Source organism: Anser brachyrhynchus, assembly GCF_964034855.1.
Source record: "Anser brachyrhynchus genome assembly, chromosome: 9".
NCBI lineage: Eukaryota > Metazoa > Chordata > Aves > Anseriformes > Anatidae > Anser > Anser brachyrhynchus.
The window spans coordinates 5,419,571-5,442,557 of record NC_137703.1 but is presented as its reverse complement, the minus strand read 5'-3'; the positions used below and the strand labels follow the sequence as shown (position 1 = coordinate 5,442,557).

The following is a 22,987-nucleotide window of genomic DNA, read 5'->3' as shown; positions in this document are numbered from 1 at the left end:
GATTTCATGTCACACTGACTCACACTGACAACATTTCAGGCTGATTCAACCGAGCGCTCGGTTTCGCACCGTAATGACTCCAGTTGCAAGGTTTTGTTTAGATGCTCCTGACAGAAAGAGGGTGTAGAGAGAGGCAGACATACACCTCCTTGTGAGATAAAGTAACACCTCGGAAACTCCATTTTCTACAGAAAAAGCTTCCTGCAGCCTGGGAACGCGGCCCTCCCTGGGCCTTTCCATTCGCCTCCCGCTATCACTCACCGTGTGTCTTACGTTATTGTTACAGAAGGGTTCTCTGCGTTTTTGCCATCTTGACAGACAGAGGATAGATTGTAATTAAATCACAGCTTAGCTTGGGGCTCCACGTGCATGCACAGGATCAGGCCAATCTGTCTATTTGCAGGTCTGGAGGATATATTATTTTTTTTAAATCCTTATGTGTTTCACAAATTATACCTTGTGTTCATGGATGGGAAGCACATTAGAGAAAGCCAGCGTCCTCCCTCATCCTGTTCTTTGCACTTCTCTTCAGGAGAACAATGAAGGCAGTAGGAAGTCCCACACTGCTTTGTTACGAGTTCCCAAGCAGTTTTGCTTTCAGCTTCACAACTAGGAGCAAAGCATTGCAACATCCAGGTCTGACAGACACAGACAGCATCTGGTTCAAAAAAAAAAACAAACAGCACCACCAAAGATTCATGGGGGTGCTCAGAGACAATGCGACAGCCCTCTGTTTTTTAAATGTGCGTTTATTTTATTCAGTTTACCATTTTGGTCAAATCTGGCTTTTTAAATGCGAGGACTAATGGCGGTGTGTGAAACTGGGGGGTCACGAGTTATGGACTGGAAAAAGGGGCTGAAGCCAGGCATGCTGCTGGTGCTGCGCAGCCCTGCGCACCTCCGCTACCCACTGCTTCTCCACCAAAACCACCCCGTCCTGCCGAGGCCTCGCAGCCCTGAGAGCTGAAACGCTTCTGGGCTGCTCCCAGCCCCTATCAGCCGTGCCACCATCAGCACTAATGAGGGTAACGAGACGTCGATGCAGCTCCTGCACCGCCAGCGGCAGGGCAGCAGCCTCGGCCCCTTTTTGTCCCTCTGTCCCTCGCAGCCCGTGGAGCAGAGCTGGTTGCAGGATGATTTATTGTTATTTTTTAATTCACAGAGCGCATCCCCAACCCAAAAGCGTAAGAAAACCCCGTCCGCCTGCCAGTTGACTCATGTGTAGGGTTTCCGCTTCCCAGATCTGCATATTGTAAGATCCTGACACAAGCCTGTGAGAGTTGATGTTGTAAGTACAGCTTCCATACGGTTCGCTCAAAGGCAACAGATTTTTTATACGTATATATTTATATATGGCACCTGGTTTGGCAGAAACCACATCCGAAAAAGGGAAGCAAGGAAAACAGAGGAAGCCGGCTACCTAGCCGCTGCTGCATTTGGAGGGGTTTTGGCCCCTTCCGAAGGCGGTACAGACGCGGTACCGGTGCTGAGCCAGGGGCTGACAGGTCTGCCGCTGCTCCGTGCCCCCCAGAGGCGTCCGTGGGGCCGTGACACGACCCCGCATCTCCCGTGGGGCCGCGACACGACCTCCCCAGGAGCCGCGCCGTGAGGCGCCCTCACAGGATCCCCCCCGACTCCCCCATCCCTTACAACGTGTGACCCCCCGCCCCCCCCAAAAAACCTTCCCGGCGGACCGGCCGCCCCCCGTCTCCCTCCCCAGCCCCGCTCCCGGCTCCCGCTGCCCACCCAGCCCCCTCAGCCCCACACGCGGGGCCGGGGCTCGCCCGCCCCCTGCCCGCCCCCGGCCGCCGCCGCCGCCTCGCCGTGCCTGAGGGGCGGCTCCGGCGGCGCGCTGGGCCGGGAGGCGGCCATGCCGTGCGCCGCCGCCGCCGGAGCCGCAACCGGAGCCGGAGCCGCCGCCGCCGCCATCCCGGCGCAGCCCGCGGCGAGCCCTGCCCGCAGCCGCCGCCGCCGCCCCTAAGGCGAGGGGCGAGAGGGGCGAGGGGCGGCTTCTCCCTCGCCGGCGCCCCGCATGAGGGGAGGCGTTAAATAGCGCCAGCGCCGCGGCGGCCGCCACTGCCAGCTCGGGGGCGGCGGGGCCGCCTCGCCGGCGGCGGCGGCAGCAGCGGCGGCGGAGGCAGCGGCGGAGGAAACATGGCGAGCGACTCGCCGGCACGGAGCCTGGACGAGATCGACCTCTCGGCGCTGCGGGTGAGGCGCGGGGCGAGTGTGAGTGTGAGTGTGTGAGTGTGTGAGTGTGAGTGAGTGAGTGTGAGTGTGAGTGAGAGACCCCGACACGGGCTGGGGGGCCGTGGGGCTGCGGGGGTGTCGGGCTGTGTGTGTGTGTGTGCACATGTGTGTGCGAGTGTGTGCGAGTGTGTGTGAGTGTGTGCGAGTGTGTACCGCCCTGCCCGCACATGGCTGGGTGTGCGTGTGCCCCTGCCTGCGCATAAACGTGCATGCGTGTGCCCCTGCGCCTATATAAATGCACATGCATATACCCCTGCGTATGTATATGTGCCTGCGTACACCCTACACGTATGGAAATATGCATGCATAAAGCCCTGTGTGTATATGTGTGTGCATCCATGTATCCCTGCACGTATAGAAATGTGCATGCTTATACCCCTGCCCATATATAAATGTGTGCATACACACAGGCACGTACATAAACGTGTGTGCAAATGCCCCTGCACGTATAGAAATGTGTGCGTACGCACCCACACGTACATAACTGTGTGTGCACGTCCCCTGCATGTATATAACTGTGTGTGCACGTCCCCTGCATGTATATAACTGTGTGTGCACGTCCCCTGCATGTATATAACTGTGTGTGCATGTCCCCTGCATGTATATAACTGTGTGTGCATATCCCCCGCCCGTACCTAAACGTGTGTGCCTGTCCCCCTGCCCGCACATAAATGCATGTGCATATCTCCTGCACATACATAATGTGTGCGTATGCCCCTGCACGTACATAATACATATATAAATGTGCACATGCAGACGGGTATGTATATACGTGTGTGCCTGTGTGTGTGTGCATCCGAACACACATGTAGGGCTGGATGTGTGTACGCAAGCGTGTGTACGCGTACCCACGGCTGCATGGCTGCGCGTACACCCGGGGTGTGTGTGCGGTGCCCCCAGCGCCGCCCGTCCCCCCCGGCTGGGTGGCAACGGGGACCACGGGCAGGTGGGGTGCTGCGGGGCGCTATGGGGGCACGGGGCTGCTTGGGGTGGGGGCACCGCAGTGCTCCGGGCAGCCCGGACCCCCCCCAGTGCCCCCCTTCCCTGCCGGCGGGGCTGGGCAGCGCGGCGTCTCGCCGCGCTCGATTAATAAATCATGTCGCACGCGTGCACGCGCGGACACACGGGCGCAGACGGAGCCGGGTGCCCGCGGGATGCGGGAGCGCGGATGCTCGGGGCTGCTCCCCACGCCCTGCTTTTCCCCGTCATCCACCCGCCGGGCCCCGCCGCCCTGCCTCCTCCCTGGCCCCCCTCGGAGATAACGCGCTCCTGCCGATGTACCCTTGAAATGTCGGGCTGGTCAAACGTGGCAGCCTCCGCGTGGGCTGGGGCCTGGTTGCCCCCCTACCCCCCGTCGTTTTTTTTCCCCTAAGTTCTTCCGTCTTTCCTCCCTTTCCTCTTCATCCCTTCGCTGTTAAGAGCAGCGAGCTGGTATCGAGGAGGGGGAGTCATCTGAAGAATGAGGAGCTACAGCGGGGCTGCTTCTCTCAACCTGCTGCCATAGATAAATAAATAAAATTAAGCAGAATCCACTGAAGACTAGCACAAGTGTATTTTTAGAAATATTATTTGCTTCAGTGCAAAAAAAAAAAAAAAAAAAGCCTATCTTTATTCACTTGCCCTACTTTCTTCCTGGTGAGTTTCTGGTTGATTAATAGTGTAAATGATTGCTCAGCAGTACACCGCGCAGGCGAGGCTGGAGCAGGGCGACCATCCACAACCTGCAGACCTGGAGCTCTCCTTTCCCTTGCTAGGTGGAGGTGTTTTAGGAGGAGGGGTGCTGAAGGCGGTGGGGTTAATCCAGGAAAGCAGTGTCCTTTGGGAAGGGAAGGGGGCCCTCTTCCCCCCCACCCCCTGAAAATCAGTTTTTGTTTCATTTTTTAATGCATCTGCGTTAGGAACTCTTCTTGAAGCAGACCGCTAGCTCTTTTTAAAACTGTCCCCACGTGCTTAGTTCGTGGGTTTTTGTGGCTTTTTAATCGCAATGTTCTCGAGACACGGTCTGGGTTTTGGTTTTGGTTCAGAAGGAAACGTTCTCCCTCCAGCCCCGAGAGCCACCAGCAGCGCCCAGCCTGCTCGGGGTGCCCCGGGACAAGGGACGTGAAGCAGGGGCTGGTGGCACCGCTGCGGGTTGTTCCCCTGCCTGGCCCTGTGCAGAGCAGCTCGCTGGCACCGCCGCCGAGGCTGGCAGGGCTTCACGGGGAGGCTCTTTCTGCAGGAAATGGATTTTTTCAGACTCCCATTATAAAATTAGAGTTAGGAAAAGTTGGCCGCGTCCGAGACGCAGAGGAGCGGCGTCCCGATGGGGAGAGACCTGTGAGGGCACTTTCCTTTGAATTATGAGAGATGTGTTGGTTTATAAGTGAGACAAGAATAGGGGCTTAATTTGCCAAGGAATAGATCTTCTTCTAAACTAAGCTCTTTTAGCACTTGGAATAATTGTTAAAGGTCGTAAATCCAGCAGATAGGGCAAGGAGCGTGAATCATTCCACAGGGTCTGAATCAGAAATCAATAGTAAATTTGCTGCCTGAGCACAAAACATGGCAGCGAGGAGTAATTCCACAAGCCTTGCGGAATTTGATTTATTAGAAAATAAGAGAAGTGTCACATCGCTGCCGTAGGTGAGCCTGGATGGAGGGGACGTTGCTCCTGCGCCTACGTGTTTGAGGGTGAGAGCTGGCTGTTGGAGCTGCCGGGAGCAGGTAGTGACTCAAAATTCGTTCTGAGCGGCGGGGAAAGGAAACGCTCGGGCTGCTTATCTCTGAGTTTGAGTCACCAAAATGTTCCAGGAGGCTGGCTTTTACGAACAACAAGCAAAGGCAGATGCAGAGAGGGGACCTCTGCCTGCCACTTCGCCCCGTACCGTGCCCCGGCTGCCTTGCCTCTTTCAGGGTATATTCCCAGGGCTCCGGCACAGCCCCAGCTGAGCGTGGCTTGGCTCTGGGGCAGGATTTGTAGAGGTAACAGAAGCCGGCACACACTCGTGCCTCTGCCACACCGGAGTTTATCTCGGCCATACAACCGTGCTCCGCCGCAGCAGTGCATCTGCTCCGCGCGCGCGCTGCCGGCTCGGCCAGGAACAAAGCCCTGAATCCTGATTAAAATGCGTGGCCTGGTGCATCTAGTAAGCGCACTTCTGGCTCGCTCCTGCCTTCTTTGCGACACGTTTCCATCAATCATTTTCTGCCGTGCTTATTGCCATGGTACCCGAGTGTCCCCAGGTCAGCGCGGAGAAGCGAGCGTGCGGGGAAGGGCAGGGCGAAGCCTGCAGCGTCACAAGGATGCTCTTAAAATAGAGGTCTTCCGCTGGTGGCGCTGGTAATGAGCACTGCTAATGTTGCAGAAAACTGTAATTTAAAATGATGAGGGCATTGAACAGGTAGTGCTGCATATTACACTGACAAGGGGATAAGATAAACGGCGTTATAATGCTCTTTTGTCCGAGCTGGGAGGTGTTTTTGCTAGTCCACTCGGCATGTTTAATAGCCGAATGCCCTGGCGTTGCTGTTAGCAGAATAGTGATTAACAGGGGGATTCGCACAGGCTGTTGATGGCCGTGTTTGAGAACAGATCTTTGGAAGAAAAAGGGAACGGGTGTGAATGGCGATGCCGTGGGCCGTGCTCCCTGGTGGTGAGCGCGCAGCTGAGCACAACGGCAGAGCAGTCAGAAGGACGGGGCTGGGCTTTTGGGCTCTCCGTGTTGTATTTTTTTAAGCGTGTGTCTCGGTGAATGCTGTCATCTCTTGCCGAAGCCTGTGGCCTTGATCCTGCTAAAATATCCAGGTCAATAGCTTTTCCTCCGCCACGTCCGCTTGCAGACGGCTGACGTGCTGGGGACGGCTGCGGGCGCTTCTGCAGCAGCAGCAGCAGCAGGAGGATGCCTTTGGGTGCTCGCTTGGAGCTGGCCCTCTGTCTGCCAGGCTGCAGGAACAGCCCCCTAAAAGGGGCTTAGGCGGTAAGGGGATGAGGGGAGAGCCTTTGTCAGTGAGCTGACGGCCCCCTGGGGTGGGACCAGCCAGGGGCTAGAGCCTAGGAACGGCTCACCTGGGCTTGGCTGAGGGTTTCCTACTCAACCAGCACCCTTTTTGGGGGAAGGAGCAATAGTTTCCTTCGCGTACCTGGTTGTTGCTTTGGTTTGGACTCATTAACAAAAACCAAGGCTTTGTTGTTTACTTCCACAAAGTGCTGACCATGCACTCTTGGGAAACTGGATCCTGAAATCGTTAGTTGTTTTGGAAAGGCCTGGCCTTTAGTGCTCAGGCTTGGAGAGGAGACAGCGCAGAATTAAGGAGCCGGTGGGTATTAGCTGTTGCTGGGAGGAATTGGATGAAGCCCAAAAATGTCACTGCTGTTCCTTTAGCTTTGCTTTGTATAGAAGTGAATTTTCAGTGGCCATTTGTTTGCATTAGCTGATCATTGTCAATGAAGATAAAAGCCCTCATATTAAAAACAGCAAACAAACAAAAAAAAGCCCCAATATGCTGGCATTGTCCTGTTTCCAGGACTTCATCGGGTTATGGAATATTTCAGAATCATTAAAGATTTAGGAGAAGTTCTAATGGGGCGTAAGCACTGCAAGCCACTACTCGGGAGCATTATCTTTGCAGCATTTTGTTGGATTTCTTCTTCCAACGCCTTTTTAAAACATGTAGCTCAACAGAACTTAAGCAGCTTTTGCAAAGGTCACCTTCTTCCTAAATAGAAAGAGGAACGAATTTTACTAGAGATGACTTCTGGAGATTAAGAAAGGCATGTTTGTGGTGCGTTGTACATGGTATGCTACCATGCAAGATTTGGCACCTATCTTCAACAAATGTTTATATATAGATAGATAGATATAGATATATATATATATATATCTGGGACTCCTGAGATTAGACCCTCTTGGAGGTCTTTCATCGCGAACTTCATCAGTGCCTGTGTAAGCTATGGACCTTGGGTATGGCCATGTTCATTGTAAATTTTGAGCCTCCCCCCTTTTTTTTAACGTAAGACCTTGGCTGCACGATACCCATCTCTGAATAAGGAGTGAAAATGTCCAGCTCCAAGCCCTTCTGCATCTCGCTTCCATTCCTCAAGCCAGGATTTTGGTAGTGGTGCAAACGATGTCTTCTGCCCATGACGCAATTCCTTGCGTGTGTGTTCATGGGAAGTTAAAACAAAACCGAAGCTGGCTTCTGCCTAATCTTCTTGCACGGGGCTGATTTTTTTTTCCCATCTCGTGGAGCTGTGCAGCCCAGATGTTGCTCTTCTGCAGTTCTCCACGTTCAGCACTGGCACGGTGACAGGTTGGGTACTCTGCCTGGTCTTCGGAGTTCTTCCCCCACATGCAAGTGGATAAGCGGCTGGTGTTTCTAAAGGCACCGAGAGTCTCTGTTCTCACGAGTGTCTGTGTACTGGTCGGTTACCAAAACTAATAATTTGGGCTGCTTAAGCATGAATTCAGAGCAAAATGTGCCGTAGCAGGCTGGTGTATGAGTACGGGCATTTTGTTGAGTCAAGGTTTGAGGCAATGAAGAGGTAGGTATTTGATTGGTGTGTGCATGTCTAAAATAAAAAGCACCTGATTTCTGTTCCATGCAAAAATGAGTGGTTAGAGGAGGCTTTCATCCCCGCTATGTGAAGGTAATTTTTATCTGCCAGACTCATAGTAGGGGTACTGGTACAGTTTATACAGGGTGAGGGGGGAAAACCGTTTCCATTGGATCAGTATGCAAATCTCCCGAAATTAATCACCCCACTGAGGAAGAGGCGTACTTGAAAGTCATTATTTACGTGGTGCCAGGTCATGCAAGAGCTACTGTCGCGCCCTGAGCTTGGACTCTGAGCTGCTCCCTGCAAACCCTCGCCTGCCTCCCTCTAACGCACCCGCAGCCGCTTTGCAACCCTGATTATGTGCCTCAGCAGGAGCCTCCGCCTCGGACCTGCAGAGCAAGGACGGAGTATCGATCCCCGTCTGACTCCTTCCTGCCCAAAATACAAACGGGGAGAACCCTGCCGGTTTTCCCAGCGTTGCCCCCAAGGAAGAAGCCAAGAGCAGGCGGACGTTTGCGAGGGGCGGTGGGACGAGCCTCGGCTGGGTCTGCTTCCTCCCCCAGCTCTGTTCCTGCTGCATTCGCAGTGGGTTTGGTAAAAGCTGTTGTGTGCTGGCTTTCCGGTTTGTTGTCTGGGAAGGGGGAGGTTGGGGGGGTTCAAGAATACTTCTGCAGCGCAGCTCCCACCTGGTGGGAGACGAATGCCCCTTTCCTTCCCCTCCGCTCTCGCCACCAGGCTCGGCAGGGACCAGGAGCTGGGCAGGGCAGGGCTGGGGGCCAGGGGCTTTGTGTGGCTTTTCCTTCCCCCTGGGTGGCTTCAGCCTGCTCTGCTCTGCGGGGCCCCTCGTTCCCCAGTGGCACCGCAGGGCCTCCGTCACACGAGGCTCGCTCACGCTCAGGCACCTCAGTTACCTCGCAGGCAGCCATTAAAGCCGTCCGTAGGCTGCAGGTTGAAAACCACTGGCCAAAGTCATCGCCAGCGCCATTAAATGAGGGGTTGTATTTACTATTTGTAAAGCAGCAGCGTTGTTTTCCTTCCCCCCCGCCCCGTCCCCTCTCGTCACGTTGGACTGTGGCTGTACATGGAAACCGATGGGCTGCCTGCTCTGTTCTCTGGAAAACAATTTATATAAACGAGGCTTGATGTTCTGCATGTAAATCACTTATGATTTCTAATGGCGGATTGCCTAACGAACACAGCCATGGGAAAAAGGAGACTCCCCTCTGCCCATGTTCCCCCTCTGCGGTGGTCTCGAGAGGAATCCTGTGTGGGGCTGTGACCCCTTCCCACAGGGGCTGAGGATGCTCAGCATGGAGGGGCCAGTCCTGGGGTGCTCCCCACCAAAGGCTTGGTACTAGAAGGAGAGGCAAAGCAAGCACTGTTGGAAAACATCGGTGAGAAGCTTAATCAGACCTCGGTTACATCCCTCTGCACGCCTGATTTTATTTTGTAACGGCAAATGCTCTGAGAGTACAGCAAGCCATTTCCCTTTGATCTGGAATGTTGCTTTTCCCTGTTAATTTTCTGCCGTGCTTGCCAGAAGTTCAAGGTTCTGGATCGGTAGTAAATTATGGATGACTGTAATCAGGCAGCCAGCACTGGAGTATCCAGATGCGACTTGCGTAGCCGAGAACCAGCATTTCCTCCTCCTGCATTAGGTGAGCAAACACAGCATTTACTGCCCTGCGCTCAGCTGAGTTACCGTGAATTCAGGAGGAGGTCCGCACTTTGTTCTGCTGCTGATAAGCAGGCCTGGCACAAAAAGTCTATCAGTATTAATGGCTTCGTGCAAACGCCACCCTCCTGCCTGTAGCCGAGACCTGAGCCATTCGCCTGGTCCCATCCTTCCTACGTACGTCCTGAAAGCTGCCATGGCCTCTGGCAAGTGCAGGAGCTGCTCTGTGCAGCAGCCTGTGAGCAGTGAGCCACTCTACTGAGTAAAGGCTGAGCAGTCTGAGTGTAACATCCTCTTTGTTTTACATGCTGTCACTGCAGCAAGGGTGGGTGGATGTGTTTCTGTTCGTGTGAACGCACGTGTGGTTTTCAGCTCTGGAGTGCATGAAACCTTTTGTTACAGTTCTTGCCTGCTTCCTCCAGCAGTGTCATTTCAGAGTACGAAAAGAAATAAATTGTTTAGCTCTTCTGAAAGCAACGCTTTTTAGAAGCCAAGGATATCGCAAAGGATGTATATTCCTTTATAAACTAACAAAGAATCCAAAATTTAATTTAGGTGGCTGACACTTCCCCCCCGTTCCCCCGCCTTTTAAAAATTCTCTGTGCTCCTAATTTTGAAACTCAGCAGGAAAAAGCCTCCTGCCAGCTGAGTCATGTGTTCAGTGCATGACAGAAGTGACTGTTTGGGACCATGCCCTTAATCTGCTGGATGGAGGCTTTAGGATGCGTCTGAGGCGGTAGAGCCTTTGCTGAGGAAGAGATCGCACAGCTTGAATCTAATAAAATGTGTCTAATAACTGCTGTAGCATGCTACAGAAATACAAGAGATCAAAGCTTCGGAGGCATTTATTTTCATAATTTGTGGGTCAGATCCTTGCAGGACTAATTGGGTGCTGTTTGATGTCCAGGCAACAATAGAAATCTCCCAGTAAATCAGAATACATTTGCCTTTTCCTTTCTCTTTCGTATGCAAGCATAAAAGCTTAATATGATTTAGAGATAAACTAGCGAAAGAGAAGTTGCAGATCTCCTTCCTGTCTCGCTGCCATGTTTTTCAGAAGCATTGCACTGTGGACCTGTGCAAATGGCACAGCCTGGGTGCCTGTGCTAGCTCCTCGCTGAAAACGAGGTACCCAGATAAAAGTCCTGGCTCCCCAGATGTCAAGTGCCACGCGTTGGTGGCTGATGTTGGTAATGGTAGATGTTTAGTGTGTCTGAAGCGTGGTCCCCTTTAGGATGCACGGTTTTACCCCAGCTTACATAAGCTGACCAAAAATGAATATGCAGCTGGGTTCTGTGGGCTAAAAGCAGCCAGATTTGGGGTGAAGGAAGGGGCATGGGAAAAGGAAGGGGGATTTATAGAGGAGAAAAGAAATGGCACCGAGAAGTCCCTGTCTCTAGCAGAGCAAGTGAAATAAATTAGCTGTTAATCTTTCTTCAACGGAGACCAGGTGATGTTCAAGGCTAGCAGGTTTCCCTAGGGTCACAGGTGTCACCACACAGCTTGGAGATGGATGAGGTGAGGGAGTTTTCCTGTTTTTACTGTGGAAGAGGAAAGCACGGAGCCTGTCCGACACGTGGGCTGGGAGTGCTGCTCTTCCTAAGGCAAGGTTGTTGTTCCCGTCGCTTTGGGTGTTGCTTAATTAGCCATGGGCCTCTACTCAAATGAGAAACCTGGCTGGAAAGGAAGGGCCCTGCGCTTAAACCGTTGTGTTTTCTGTTTTATCCTCCTGCTAAATATTCATGGCAGGCGTTCCTAGGGGGACTTCCTTTGTGTGTCTGCAAATGCGTCTGTTTTGGGGGGAAAGAAATACGGGTGTGCAAAGGAACTGTTCCTGGAGTAAAACCAGAGGCCAAGGCAACAAAATTAAAAGGGCTTTAAATGCACTTTTTGGCTATGCAGACGGGCTGTCTTTGCTGCAATAAATCTTCAGCCTTTACGTATTGATTAGCCTCAGTAAATACCGTGATGACGCTGCCCTTCCTATTGCTATTCTGTGGGGATCAGCGTATTAGTGTGTTTGAAGAGACTGTAATAGCTAAATGGGATTCCAGTAGCGAGAGCGGTTTACAAATGGTCTCCAAAGTGAATCTCCCAGCCAGTGCGACTATCCCTGCTCCCTGTTTGAGTGTTTTGCTGCTATAAATATCAACACGGAGTGCTCCACTGGTGACCAGGCTGGTAATGGCTGTGTTTTCGAATGGACAAACTGTGTTTTCCGAGCCAAGTGCCCTGAAGTGGCTGTGCCTGGCCCTGGCAGGGATGCTGAGGAATCTCCTCTGTCTTCTGATGCCCTGGTTGGGGAGCTCTGGTGGGCAAGTGGTGGGTGTGGGGGAGCAGGAATGGAGGGGAAGGGCTGGAGTTTCCTATAAGTTGAAGAACTGATTCAAAATCCAGCAAAACGTAGAGCAAAACGTTTTGCCTGTCCGACTCCCTGAGCTGGTTCCCTGCAGGGTGAGGTGAGAGCCAGTGCTGGTGTGTGGGGTGTCTGAGGGTCCTGGTGGTGGGACCCGCGTGATGAGCTGCTCTAGCCGTCCGGGGGCTGCAGGCGTGGATTCCAAGACTCTCCTGATTGTGAAGAGGAGAGCGGGGCCTATCTCCTGAAGGCACCTGAAGGTGTCAAAATTCAGTACTGGAAACTGAGTACCATGAGCTCAACAAAGAGTCGCATTAGAGCATGGGGCTGCCCGGCTAGCCGTTGTCTGAAAATGGCTCCTCTTCTAGCTGTTCTGCTCACGGCCTGTAGTAGATTCTTTAGTGTTCATGTGCAGCAGGGCATAGTTCAAAGTGGTTTTATTTGCTGGGCTTTGCCCCTGCTCTTGAGGCAGTGATGTGTGGCACCCCAGCCACTGGGCCAGCCCTGGCTTCTTATAAAATTGTCGTGACATAGTACGAAAAGAGCAGGAATGTGGAAGGAATGACAACCTGTTACACCTGTGGAGCAGTGCTGGGAGGAGGGATGGAGAGCTGCTTGCTTTAGACGTTAGGTGCTGTAGCAGAAAACCCACCCAGAAGACTTTCCATTTGCAAGCCCAAGTTTTGGCACTACACCGCGGTGGAAGAGCTCTTCCAGACATAGTTTGGGCTGTAGGGTGAAAACCCAAGCTGCTCCTGAGACAGTAGATGGAAAGATAGGACGGAGAAACTGTAAAATTAGCATAACAATATACCTTTAATTCAACGTGAAGGAAATAATTGAAGAATCGCTGTTGCTTATGATGGTGACCTCTGCCAAGATGACTCATCCCGCAATATAATATGAGTCACTTGTAATGATGGCCTGTTAAAGGAGAAAGTGCCAGGTCCCCCTAACTCCTTCATTGTGTGATATAAAAGCCAGGCCAAAGAAGAGCTTTCAGGATATTGTTTAAAAGTTGCTGATACTTAGAGCTTTGAAGCACTGGGCTCTTGGGGAGCCTTGGCATGAACCGGAAAAGGCCCTGAGGAGAAACACTGCTGCTTCTGTGGCCTCTGTTTAAAAGAGCCCCATGACACACTTCTCCTCCCTGCCCTCTGCGTAAATGCCGTGTTGCCAAAGGGTGGCAGCCCAGGTAGCTCGCCTTCCTGCCAAGGGCAGCCTGTGGGTGGGAGGAAGGTGGGTGGGCATTCACTTGTGCGATGAGCACGAAAAGCCTTGGATGCCTTTGCGAGGTCTGCCCGGCAAGGGCTTAGCGCGGGGATGGAGGTCTGGAGGGCGGCATGACGGCAAGGCCTGGAGGTCTGAGGGTGGAGCGGGATGGTAGGAACAAAACCCAAAATGGGGGAGAGGAGAGGCCAAGAGCTGGCCACCAGTGGTCGCGTCCTCGCCTGCAGTCAGGGCTTTGTCAGGTACAGCCTCCCTGTGGCCTCACCTCTGACATCTGCCAGATGGGTGCAGGATGAGTTTATGGCCACGTGCAATCTGAAGTACTTGCTGTTAATCATTTACTAGCTGACTTAAACGATTCCTTGTGTTGGACTCTTGCTTTTCCTCAATAAATAAGGTTTTACAAGTCACAGAAGAAAGCGAGAGCCTGGCAGCAAGGTGTTGTGACCCTGGGCAGGAGCTCACCAAGAAACCATGGCCCTGGGAGGCCTTTCCTTAGGCTCTGCCCTGTCCTTTTCATGTGGCGGGGACACCTTGCTCCTGAGAAAGGGTTTCTAGCCTGTCAAAAGCCTGGTGGTTTTGTCTGATTTTTTCTAAGCTTTCAGTGAGGGGCTGTGGAGGAAGGCTGAGGCCCTGAGGAGGCGAGGAGGGCTGGGCCTGCCTGAAGGAGGAAAGCTTTGTACCCAGGAGTAGCTGTCAAGGTGGTCTGAGTATTCAGGAAGCATCCGAAGGACACTGAATGTGCAAGTGGTTGCGTTGCAGAAAATTGTTATCTAGTGCCTTAGCAACAGATCTCCCTGATAGAGGGAGGAACCTGAGAGGAAACTGCCAGTGCAGTGGCACCCAAGTCTTCCTTTTGTCTTGCTCCTTTGGTAACTGGCGTACCCTTCTTTAACGAGGCCCCACCGTTAGCCCGGTGGTCCTGCTGCTGTGGCAGCTCTTGGGAGCTGTCATCGTGCCTCCCATACCATCCTTGTCAACTACAGATGATTCAGTTGTCATTTATGTCAGTTATCTACCTTATGGATAGGTAGACTATTGTGTCCCCCTCCCCTCTAAAATAAAACAAAAATAAAAAATTAAGCAGTGTGGTGAACGTGGGAGACCTGGCTCAAGTTCAAAGCCAGGGTCACTTTCCTGAGAGCCTTTCCTATGAAGTTGTTAGTTGTTAGTTTTGCCACTTTATGTGATCTCTTCCATACTGTTGGTTTAAAGCAAAGTGCTGGCACGAGCGCTGGCCAGCGGAGGAAATGTCCTCGAGAGAAGATGCAAGAGCCCTACTCACTATCAGACCCGAGTAAAACTGCTCCAAGCTAATCTGGCTGCCTAAAAATAGAAGTAGTAGTGGGGGAGGGACTGTCTTCTGTCTTGGTTTGCCCTTGGTTTTCGTGACATTTTGCTGCTCTATATTACGTGTTTTGCTGGGGAGACCGGGTGTCCTGGTCACACTGGAGCAGTTCCTGTGAGCATGTGTTCATGGCAAAAACCATCGGAGAGGAAGGCCCAGGAGCTCGTTCAGGGTTTAGCAGTTAACTCGGAGTGCAGTTATATTGAGGTTTACGCTCTCAGGTTCACAGCCTGTCTCTTGGTGTGATCTCAAAGCCTCCCCTGGGTGGCTCTGAAGAAGCGATGTGGCTGGAAGCAAGGCATGGGCTGGGCCCTGGTGCATCCCTGGTCATCCATCGTGTGTGCACCTCTCCAGGGCCATGCTGGAGGTCACAGCATCTGCTTTGCAGTGCCTAAATAGGAAAAAACAAAATCACTCAGGAAACTTAATTACTCTGTTACTGTTGTAAAGCATTTAAAACACAAGTTTCATAACTGCCTTGTGATAGCCTCGTTTATGTTCCTTTTCAGTATTATGCAAGCAGCTCACCTTGTGATTATGAAATAGTGAAATGTGCTTTCTAATACTCACCCTCTGTTTCTCAATGAGTTCATAAAACCTCTTCTGCTTTCCATTAATGATGGAACAATAGGACATTTTTCTTTTCTCTTTTAAAAGGAGCCGAGCCCTTTATTTTATTTTTTCCAAGTTCCTGGGCCAGCAGCTCCACTGAGACCTTGCTGTTCCTTGCGGTTAGACCAGAGCGGACGTACCTCCTGTCCTTCACCGCACCGTCTGCCACTTGGGGGGAAATAGGACGTTTGTGGATCCGTCTAGGAGGTCCTGCTGCTCTGGAGCAGTCCCAGCTAGTGCAGTGGCTGTGGCTGGCACTAGTGCTGCTGGTGTGAGCTGCTTACAGTGTGAGCTGAGGCGAGTGGGAAAGGTGGGAGCGGGTCGGGATGGGGTGACTCTTTCCTCCTCAGAAGACCTGAAATATTACCCTGCTTGTTCCCAGCCAGTTATTTTCCAACTGGAAGTTTCTATTAATACCAGAAGAAGCCCTTTCTGCATTTTAGTGCCCCACAAAGACCTCATAGCACTGAGGCAGGGCAGAGCAGGAGCCCTCTTGTGTGCGAGGCCCCGGGAGCTGGGGCTCTGGTCTTCATCTGCGGGAGCATCTGTGCCGGGTCTGGATTTACCCTATCTCCACATCCAGCTGTTGTAGGATAACAGCGATTTTTTTTTTCTTTTCCTGTAGAGGGAAAGAATTAAAATTTTTCCCTAAGCACAGATGGGAATGCAGCGCTGCTCAATTTGCCTGGGAGCACTGAGGAGGATGTCTCCCGGCTCAGCGGCCAGGGCTGCAGCTCCGCTCGGATTTACATCCACATCCGGAGACTCATAACTCTTTGCAGATGCTAATGAGGAGTTTACAGATAAGATCCCCTGTGAGGAAAGGAATGCGAGGATAGTCTTATACCAGGGGAAATCAAGGTGAGGGGGGGGGGTCAAGCATCTTGTCTACATTCACTTACAGGCGCTGCAGCCCTGGCAGAGCAGGGAGTAGAAGTCAGACCTTCTGGCCTCTCATCCTGTGTTGTAGTCATTAAACTATGCTCTCCTAAGATTAGATAAGGTGTGTTTTCAATGCCAGCAAGAGTTGATGAGCAAATTCCTTCAATAAATGCTTTTCTTGTAGATTTGCCAACACAGAATGAGCTTTGGGACACTAGGGAAGGGAAAAAAACTTGCAGGTGTCAATTTTCAGGGAGGAAATCAGATGGGAAGATAACCAACAGGTCAGAGTTCTTGAAAGAAACAGCAAAAGTGAATTTGTGACCAAGACTAGCACACTAAAACAGGTAGGCACCAGTTATACAGAGAAACATAAGACCAGTGCTGGGACTTGGTGCGAGAGCGATGTGAAGCCAGCTCTTATGTCCTGAGCAGCTGTTACGGGGGACCAAGGTGCAGCCCTGTTACTGGCAGTAAATGCTTCAGAGCAGCCCTCAGTGGTGAGGATGGCACTCTGTGTCTCTTCCTGTTTTAGAGTAAGTGATGTGGGAAACCCACGATTCAATCTTGCTGCCGGCAGCCTGCCACGAGTTTTAATATTGCTTGACAATGTAGGGCTCTGACCGTGGTGAGACGTGGTGCAGGGGTTTGCTGCAGCCCTGAGATAGATGCTGACGTTAACAGGGTTTTGCCTCAGTATTGGGGTCCTGGTGGATCCAGTTGCAGAGTTGATTTTCTTACAGTGTAAACTGTGATAGCGTGGTTACCCTGACCTGGAGTGACAATTTGGTCCTGGCTTCAGTGCCTGCAGTCTGCACAGGCATGGATGGCTGGACTGGTTTCCCAGCAGGATGAAATACTCCTTTCCAATACATCGGGTGTTCGGAGGAGAAAAGGATTACCAGGGCATCTTGATTTCATAGTAATTTGTCTTCCTAGCTCTGGCTAGGGGCTGTAAGGCAGACTGGAGCTCAGGTTTGCTGGATCAGGTGAAGTGACACAGGTGGGTGCAGCAGACAGCTCTGCTAGGATTTAGGGTGGCCCTGCAGAGCACCGGCTTGCGGCTGTGTTGAACAAGGCTTGGAGTGCACAGAGGGCAGCCGATCGACTCGTTGAGGACATAACACGGAGAGGAGAGCTGCGTGCAGGGGGCAGAAGTGGTGTCTTGGGCGCTAACCTACAGAGCATTTGTCGTACTGCTTGTTCTACTGCCTGATGGAGTGTGTTGCTGCTGCTCTTGCATGGGTGTGATTTCTGGTTATGGGCACCCTTATCTGGTTCTGTAGCCATTAATTCTTCATCTTGCCCACGTGGACAGCTATAAGTTACTTCATCTGGTTTTCTTATCAGCTCTGACGTTTATTGTGTAGAATTCAAATTATTCTAGGAACTATAAAAGAGGGGACGAAGCCTGGGAATTACAGGTAAAAAGTTGTTCCTCTTTCTGCACAGACCAGTGAGATTTAAATGGAGAGTGAAGAATCGCTACATTTGTCAAGCCAGGACTGAGCTCTTGATTGTGCATCACAACTAGAAAAAAAAGCACATTTTCCTGAGATTTCCTGTCGTTCCTTACTTTGTGCAACATTATCGAAACGCTCCTTTCGGCCCTTTAAACCCATCGATGTGCTTGTGAAAGATTCAGAAACGCTCAGGCTGAGTTTGCCTCACCATCGGTGGGCTGCATCCTTTCTGCGTGGCTTTGGTCCTGCTTCCTCCGCGCTGAGTAACTTGCACTCCCCGCGAGCTCTGCTTCAAAGGGTATGCCACCCTCTGGGAGGCTGGCCCTCGCGGGCTCGCCGTTTCTTTTACCAGTAAGTATTTAAATGACATTGAGGCTGCTTATTGGAGCCTGCTGCTTTTTTAGCCATTAGCACCGCTGCGCAGAAAGAGCAGGCCTCCAGTAAGACCAGGCAGTGGCGGGGATGGCCAAGTGATGCTCAAGCGTGATCCTGCCGTGGAGTTGTCCAGCAGAAACGAAGCTGGCTTTGAGAGACCACCTCGAACGCTGTCCTGTGCAGTGATTCTGCCACCACGGGATGGTCTCTGAGCCTTCCTCGTGGCTGAGGAGAGGTGCCACGCGCTCTCCTTGCTTGGCGTGTCGAGGTCTGGCTGAAGTCTGGACAGAATTACAAGAAATCATCACGACTAACATTGTGCTGGTGAAAAAAAGTTAATAGAGGTGAATAATGGCACAAGATACATGGGAATCAACATTTTCCTCCTTGGAGGCTGTAGACGTAATCCACTTAATATTCTGTGGAACACAAGATTAATTTTCTTCAGAATAATATATGTGAGGGCTTTTCTTCCCAGTTCGCTGGCAGAGGCACTGCCGCATTGCTGCAGCTGCGGGCAGGGAATTAGGGGGAAAGGATGCCGGCGACTTGCAGGGATCCAGAGGCAGCGAAATCTGGCTGGAGGAGATCGAGCTCCTCTCTCTGCTCCTCTCCCGAACACCTGGGCACGGAGCTGGTGCCTGCTGCATGTGGAGACCAGCCCCAGCCGTCACTTGTCCTCCTCCACGGTGTACCTGTGCCGTGGTTTAGGCTCGCAGAGCTGCTCCGCTTTGCAGAGGTTCCTTTAAAATAACGATAAGCCAAAACCCCTGGTCGTCTTTTTCTTTCACGGGATGGAAAGAATGCAGCGACTTGCCAAGCCTAAAGAGGAGTAGATACAGGAGAAATAAATAAATCAAACTGATTTATTTTAAGTTGATTAATCTGATGTGTTTGTAGTTTTCTAAAATAAAATTTAGCCCTGGAGGTTTTCGCAAATCAAATAACAACAACAGCAATTAATTTAGAAGCAGTTGGGAGTGTTTCCCACCCCTTTGCACATCCCTACACCCACGTGATTAATTTCGCCGCTTATGGGCCCAATCCTGCTCGGGGTTGTGCAGCTGCCTCCTGCGGGATGGGGACGGGGGACTCGTAGAGCCGCCCCCTGTAGGGCAGGGACGCCTGCGGGAGGGCTGGGCTGCTGCTGGGTGGCATTTCTCTGCTGAAAACCCAAGTGTTACGCACCTCCCCCCTCTGTTTTCCCATTTCGTGCAGGTCTTCAGCAGGCTGCTACCTGGGGTCTTGCTTGCAGGGCTTGCTTTGCTGCCGTGTGCGTTGTGCTGATGTTTCCAGCCTGCCTGCGTGGGCCGATAAAGCTGCAGTCCTAGCAAAGAGCACTCTGCTCGCAGAGGCCAGGTAATGCCACGGCTCGCTCCAGGGAGGAGAGCTAGCAGAGAGCTCCCACGGCAGGGAACGTCACGGGGCTGTAAGATGGCAGGGAGCCGAACTGATCCCATAAAGCAGAAAGTGGTGCTTGGATGCACTGAGCGCCACGGCGACTTGTGGAGCAAAACCAGCTCAGACACATGCGAGAGGTCCTTCTGCTTCGCCTCGGCTGAAGCACTGCCGTAGTACACATAGCACGGGAACTACAGTGCAGTCCCTGCTCCCCACCCCGTTTAGTAATGGGATTTAGAAGAAAAAGCAGCTCCCAGAGCCTACAGGAGCGTTTTACAACACGAGCCACCACGAAATACAGAAGTTTTGCTATGGGAAATACTTTACGACCTGGCAAAAAATTATTGTGAATCATTTCGGCGCGTGCGGATGGTCTGTGGCTGTCAGGCAGCTCTTCTGGCACGCGTCAGGCAGGATCTTGCTTCTCTTGCTGTGGGACCTCGTTCCCCCCAGTTTGAGTGAGGGTCTGTCAAGATCAGACGTTCGGGCTCCCTGGTGAGTCTGGCGTTACTCAACGGAGCCTTTGAAATGCAGGAAAAGGGTGCGAAGCCTTCCTCCCCCTCCCCTGCACCCTGTTAACTCCTCAGTGAGAAAGTTCTTTCTGGATTTGTGGCGTGTGACTTAACATATCCTTGACGTTTCTGATTTTTGTGTAACTTTGCCGTTTTGTCAAGACAATTCTATGACAGACGTGTCCATAATGCGTGTTCGGGGAGCTTGTGGAGCATCGTTGTGTTTTTTACGGTCTGCTGGCTGCATCTTGCAGACTTCTGCAGCTAGCGGGATGCTGAATAATGTGATGTGACTTGCACCCTGCTTTGTCCTTTTTTGAAACAAAATGGGAGAGACGTTCCCCCATTTTGAGGTCTTCTTCTGACCTCAAGGAAGGAGCAAGGCTGCCTTTCCTTGACGAAGGCAATCGCAGATGTCCGAGCTCGGTGGCCTCCTGTGGAGGCTGCTAGATCCAGACTCAGAAAGGTGCAGGCTGGCTCCCGAGCTGTCACCCCTGCAGACATCCCCAGGCAAACCCGCAAACAGGACTGGCTGTTGGAAACGCTGAATTTTGGCCTGCCTGCGAGAGAGGGCTCTCTGCTGTTGGTGCTGGGCTTGGCGGTGACCTCGCTTTTCAAACGTGCCTCTAGGAGCGGTGCGTTAAGAGGCTGCAGTTCCTGAAACAGCTGCTCTGGTAAGTAATTAAACCAGCTCCTCTGAGATCCCCCAAACCTTTGACAGCATTTGCTAGTAGGTAGCAATTTCAGCTTGATGCAAACATTCGCTGGCTGAGGTGAGACTCTTTATTTCTCAGAGGGATGAGATCTAAACATTTAGGAATAATATCTTATTGGTCTGAAACTGCAGATGAGTGACTTCCAGTGTGGAGAGTGTCCAGCTGCTGGGCTCTAATTGATGTCTTGCATCCTAAGAAGTGTGGCACAATACTAGCAGTGACTTCAGATCTTCTGGGGACTATAGGTATGATTTATAATTGGCTCTGTAGCTTTTTAGAGACTTTGAGCTTAGCCAGGCCTTTTATATATTGTCCTGCTGAAGTTGCGTGCTTGAATTAGGCATCTGTTGAATTGGTGCCTGTGCTGGGGCCGCATTCATCCGGCGCGGCGCTGAAAACGTCGGGGTTCGTTCGGCAGTGCTGCTTCCGCTCAGCTCTGCACTGATCGACTTGCAGCTCTTCTGCATGAACAGCTTCTGTGAGCCGGAGGGAGGGCTTGTCGTACGGCTGCCAACAATTGTGGAGGCCTTCCCGAGGATCCACAGGACGTGCCGTAAAGGTTTTGAAGTGAGAGAGGATCGGACTTGGTTTAGATTCGGGGAGAGTCAAGCTTCAAATGAAGAGTAAGCGGAAACGCCTTGTGTCAAGGGTCATTGACTATCGCCGTCAACATCTTACCGTGATAAGACTTAGGGAGGTCAGATGTTGCTTCAAGTCAAAACCCACGGACTGTTGCTTAAGGGACATCAGGAGTGGATGGAGGCACCTTGTGGCTGGTAACACATGGCTCTGGCTTTTGTAGGAGTGCAGAAGAGGCTTGGACCCTTCTTGTCTTGGTTGGTGTACATGTGTATCTACCTCATGGGTGGCTTTTTCCTAGACTAGGCTATTGTAGCGTGCCCTCCTGGAGGAAGGTTAACTTCATGCATGTCAGTGTAGTCGTTGTTGTCCCTCAGTAGCATCTGTAGCACAACCTGGGCTGTGGGACCCATTACATACAGTGGTACAAACGCGTTATCTTGCTTTGGTACCTCGTTGTTTCCAGGTCTGTACGTGTTCTTAGTGCCCATGTGGTTTGTGTTTAGGGAGGGTGTGCCAACTGGTCGCTTTTCCTTTTGACACAGTAGGAAGGAGAAATCGGGTGAGAAGAACTCTCATTTTGTGTGTGCAAGTGCTAGGCTGTAAGCAGGACATCTGGAAAAGGTCAGTGTATTGTAGCTTCGGTCATTTGGACCCAGTGGAACCACGTGAGACTGGACGGAGGGGTATGTGCCTGTGTGTAGGTGGATTTTTGCTGTTCTTCCTTCAGTAGAGTTGTTGGCTACACTTTTGGCTGGTAGCTACACCTGGGAGAGCTCGTGTGTGGTTTGTGTGGGCAAAGCACGGCGGTGACCCTCAGGGAGGGCTGGAGGGAGCAGCTCCTCGTGGGATGCTGGAGAGGAATGGCTCAGATGGGTTGGTACATGGGCTTCCCTCAGCTGTCAGGTGGAGAAACCCTTCTCCAGTTAATAGCTTAGCCTTCACAACAGTTTTCGTTATAGGAGCGTTGTTTCTTGCCTAACATCTTCACTTGAGATGTGGTGCTGGGTGTTCGGGGGTGAGGGAGGACAAACTGCTTCTTCAAAACGAAAACAAAACCCTCAGCAAGCTCCTTAGTGCTCATCCAAGTAGAGCAGCTTGTATCGCTTGAGTAGGCAGGAGGTAGATGGCATTGATGATGGCTTGTCTTGTGAGTCTCTGGATGGGTGGGCGAAGGAGGGGAAAAGTACCGAAGCTGGGAGAAGACGTGAGATTAGGCAGTCCCAGTGAGCGCTGCATAGCGCCTGGTAGTCCAGCGTGGTTCTGCTTCGTTACTTGGCTTATGACCAAAGCAAAATATCCCCCCAAATACCTGTGCGGCCTGTTGAGGTTTTTTTCACTGCTTTTATTAATGGGCGGGCTTAGGGGTACATCCGCGTGTTGGGAGCGCAATGATTGCAGCTCAAAAAGGTAACATCGCCAACCTCTTTCTCTGGAAGTTCCCAGTAACTCAGTATTTTATTGCCTTGGCCTTTGCCTTCCTGCTTTGCTTGCTGTCGTCTGCAGCTATATAAGCAATCCTCTCCTGGCTTCTGCCCATCGTCATATTACTCAGAAGGTTGTTAACTAGAAGAGCCTTGGAGACGGAGACGACTAGTTTATTATTAAAAAGAAACTCTGTCCTCAAGTACTCCTCCAAACCCTCCGTTTTGCTCTAAACTGCATGCCGTTTGGGATAGCTTCCCCAGGGGGATGGGACCTTGTTCTGTCAGACCGTACGAGCGCTTCAGTTCCTGCAAAATGAGTGCGGTAATGAGTTTGCAGAGGGAATACCAGTTGACTTCTTAGAGCTTGAGATTTTTCAGGTCCTGTTGTTGGGGAGATGTGCCTGGCTGCCCACAAAGCTTCTGACTTTGCTAACATGAAGCGTGGCTTCACAGGGCACGGCGCAGCTTGGACGTGTGGTCCCGGGAAATACAGTCTGTGCAGGTACTCAGTGTGTGAGCTGAAGGCTTGCTCCTTTGTTTCGTACCCTCATTACTCACAGGGATGTTTTGCATAATCAGAAGCACATTAGCCTTATGACAATTTTATGTGTCGAATTGCATTGCT

At 51.9% G+C, this 22,987-nt stretch overlaps 1 protein-coding gene across 5 annotated transcripts in view; it reads left to right on the top strand.

The window, feature by feature from the left end:
- Positions 1-1,859: 1,859 nt before the first annotated feature.
- TNIK (TRAF2 and NCK interacting kinase) overlaps positions 1,860-22,987 on the top strand; it is a 157,182-nt gene continuing 136,054 nt past the window's right edge. For all 5 annotated transcript variants that reach the window (XM_080604216.1, XM_080604219.1, XM_080604217.1 and 2 more), the window contains exon 1: positions 1,860-2,211. In XM_080604216.1, coding sequence (XP_080460342.1) covers positions 2,155-2,211 — 57 coding nt within the window. In that variant the 5' untranslated portion in view covers positions 1,860-2,154. The remainder of the gene's footprint in view (positions 2,212-22,987) is intronic.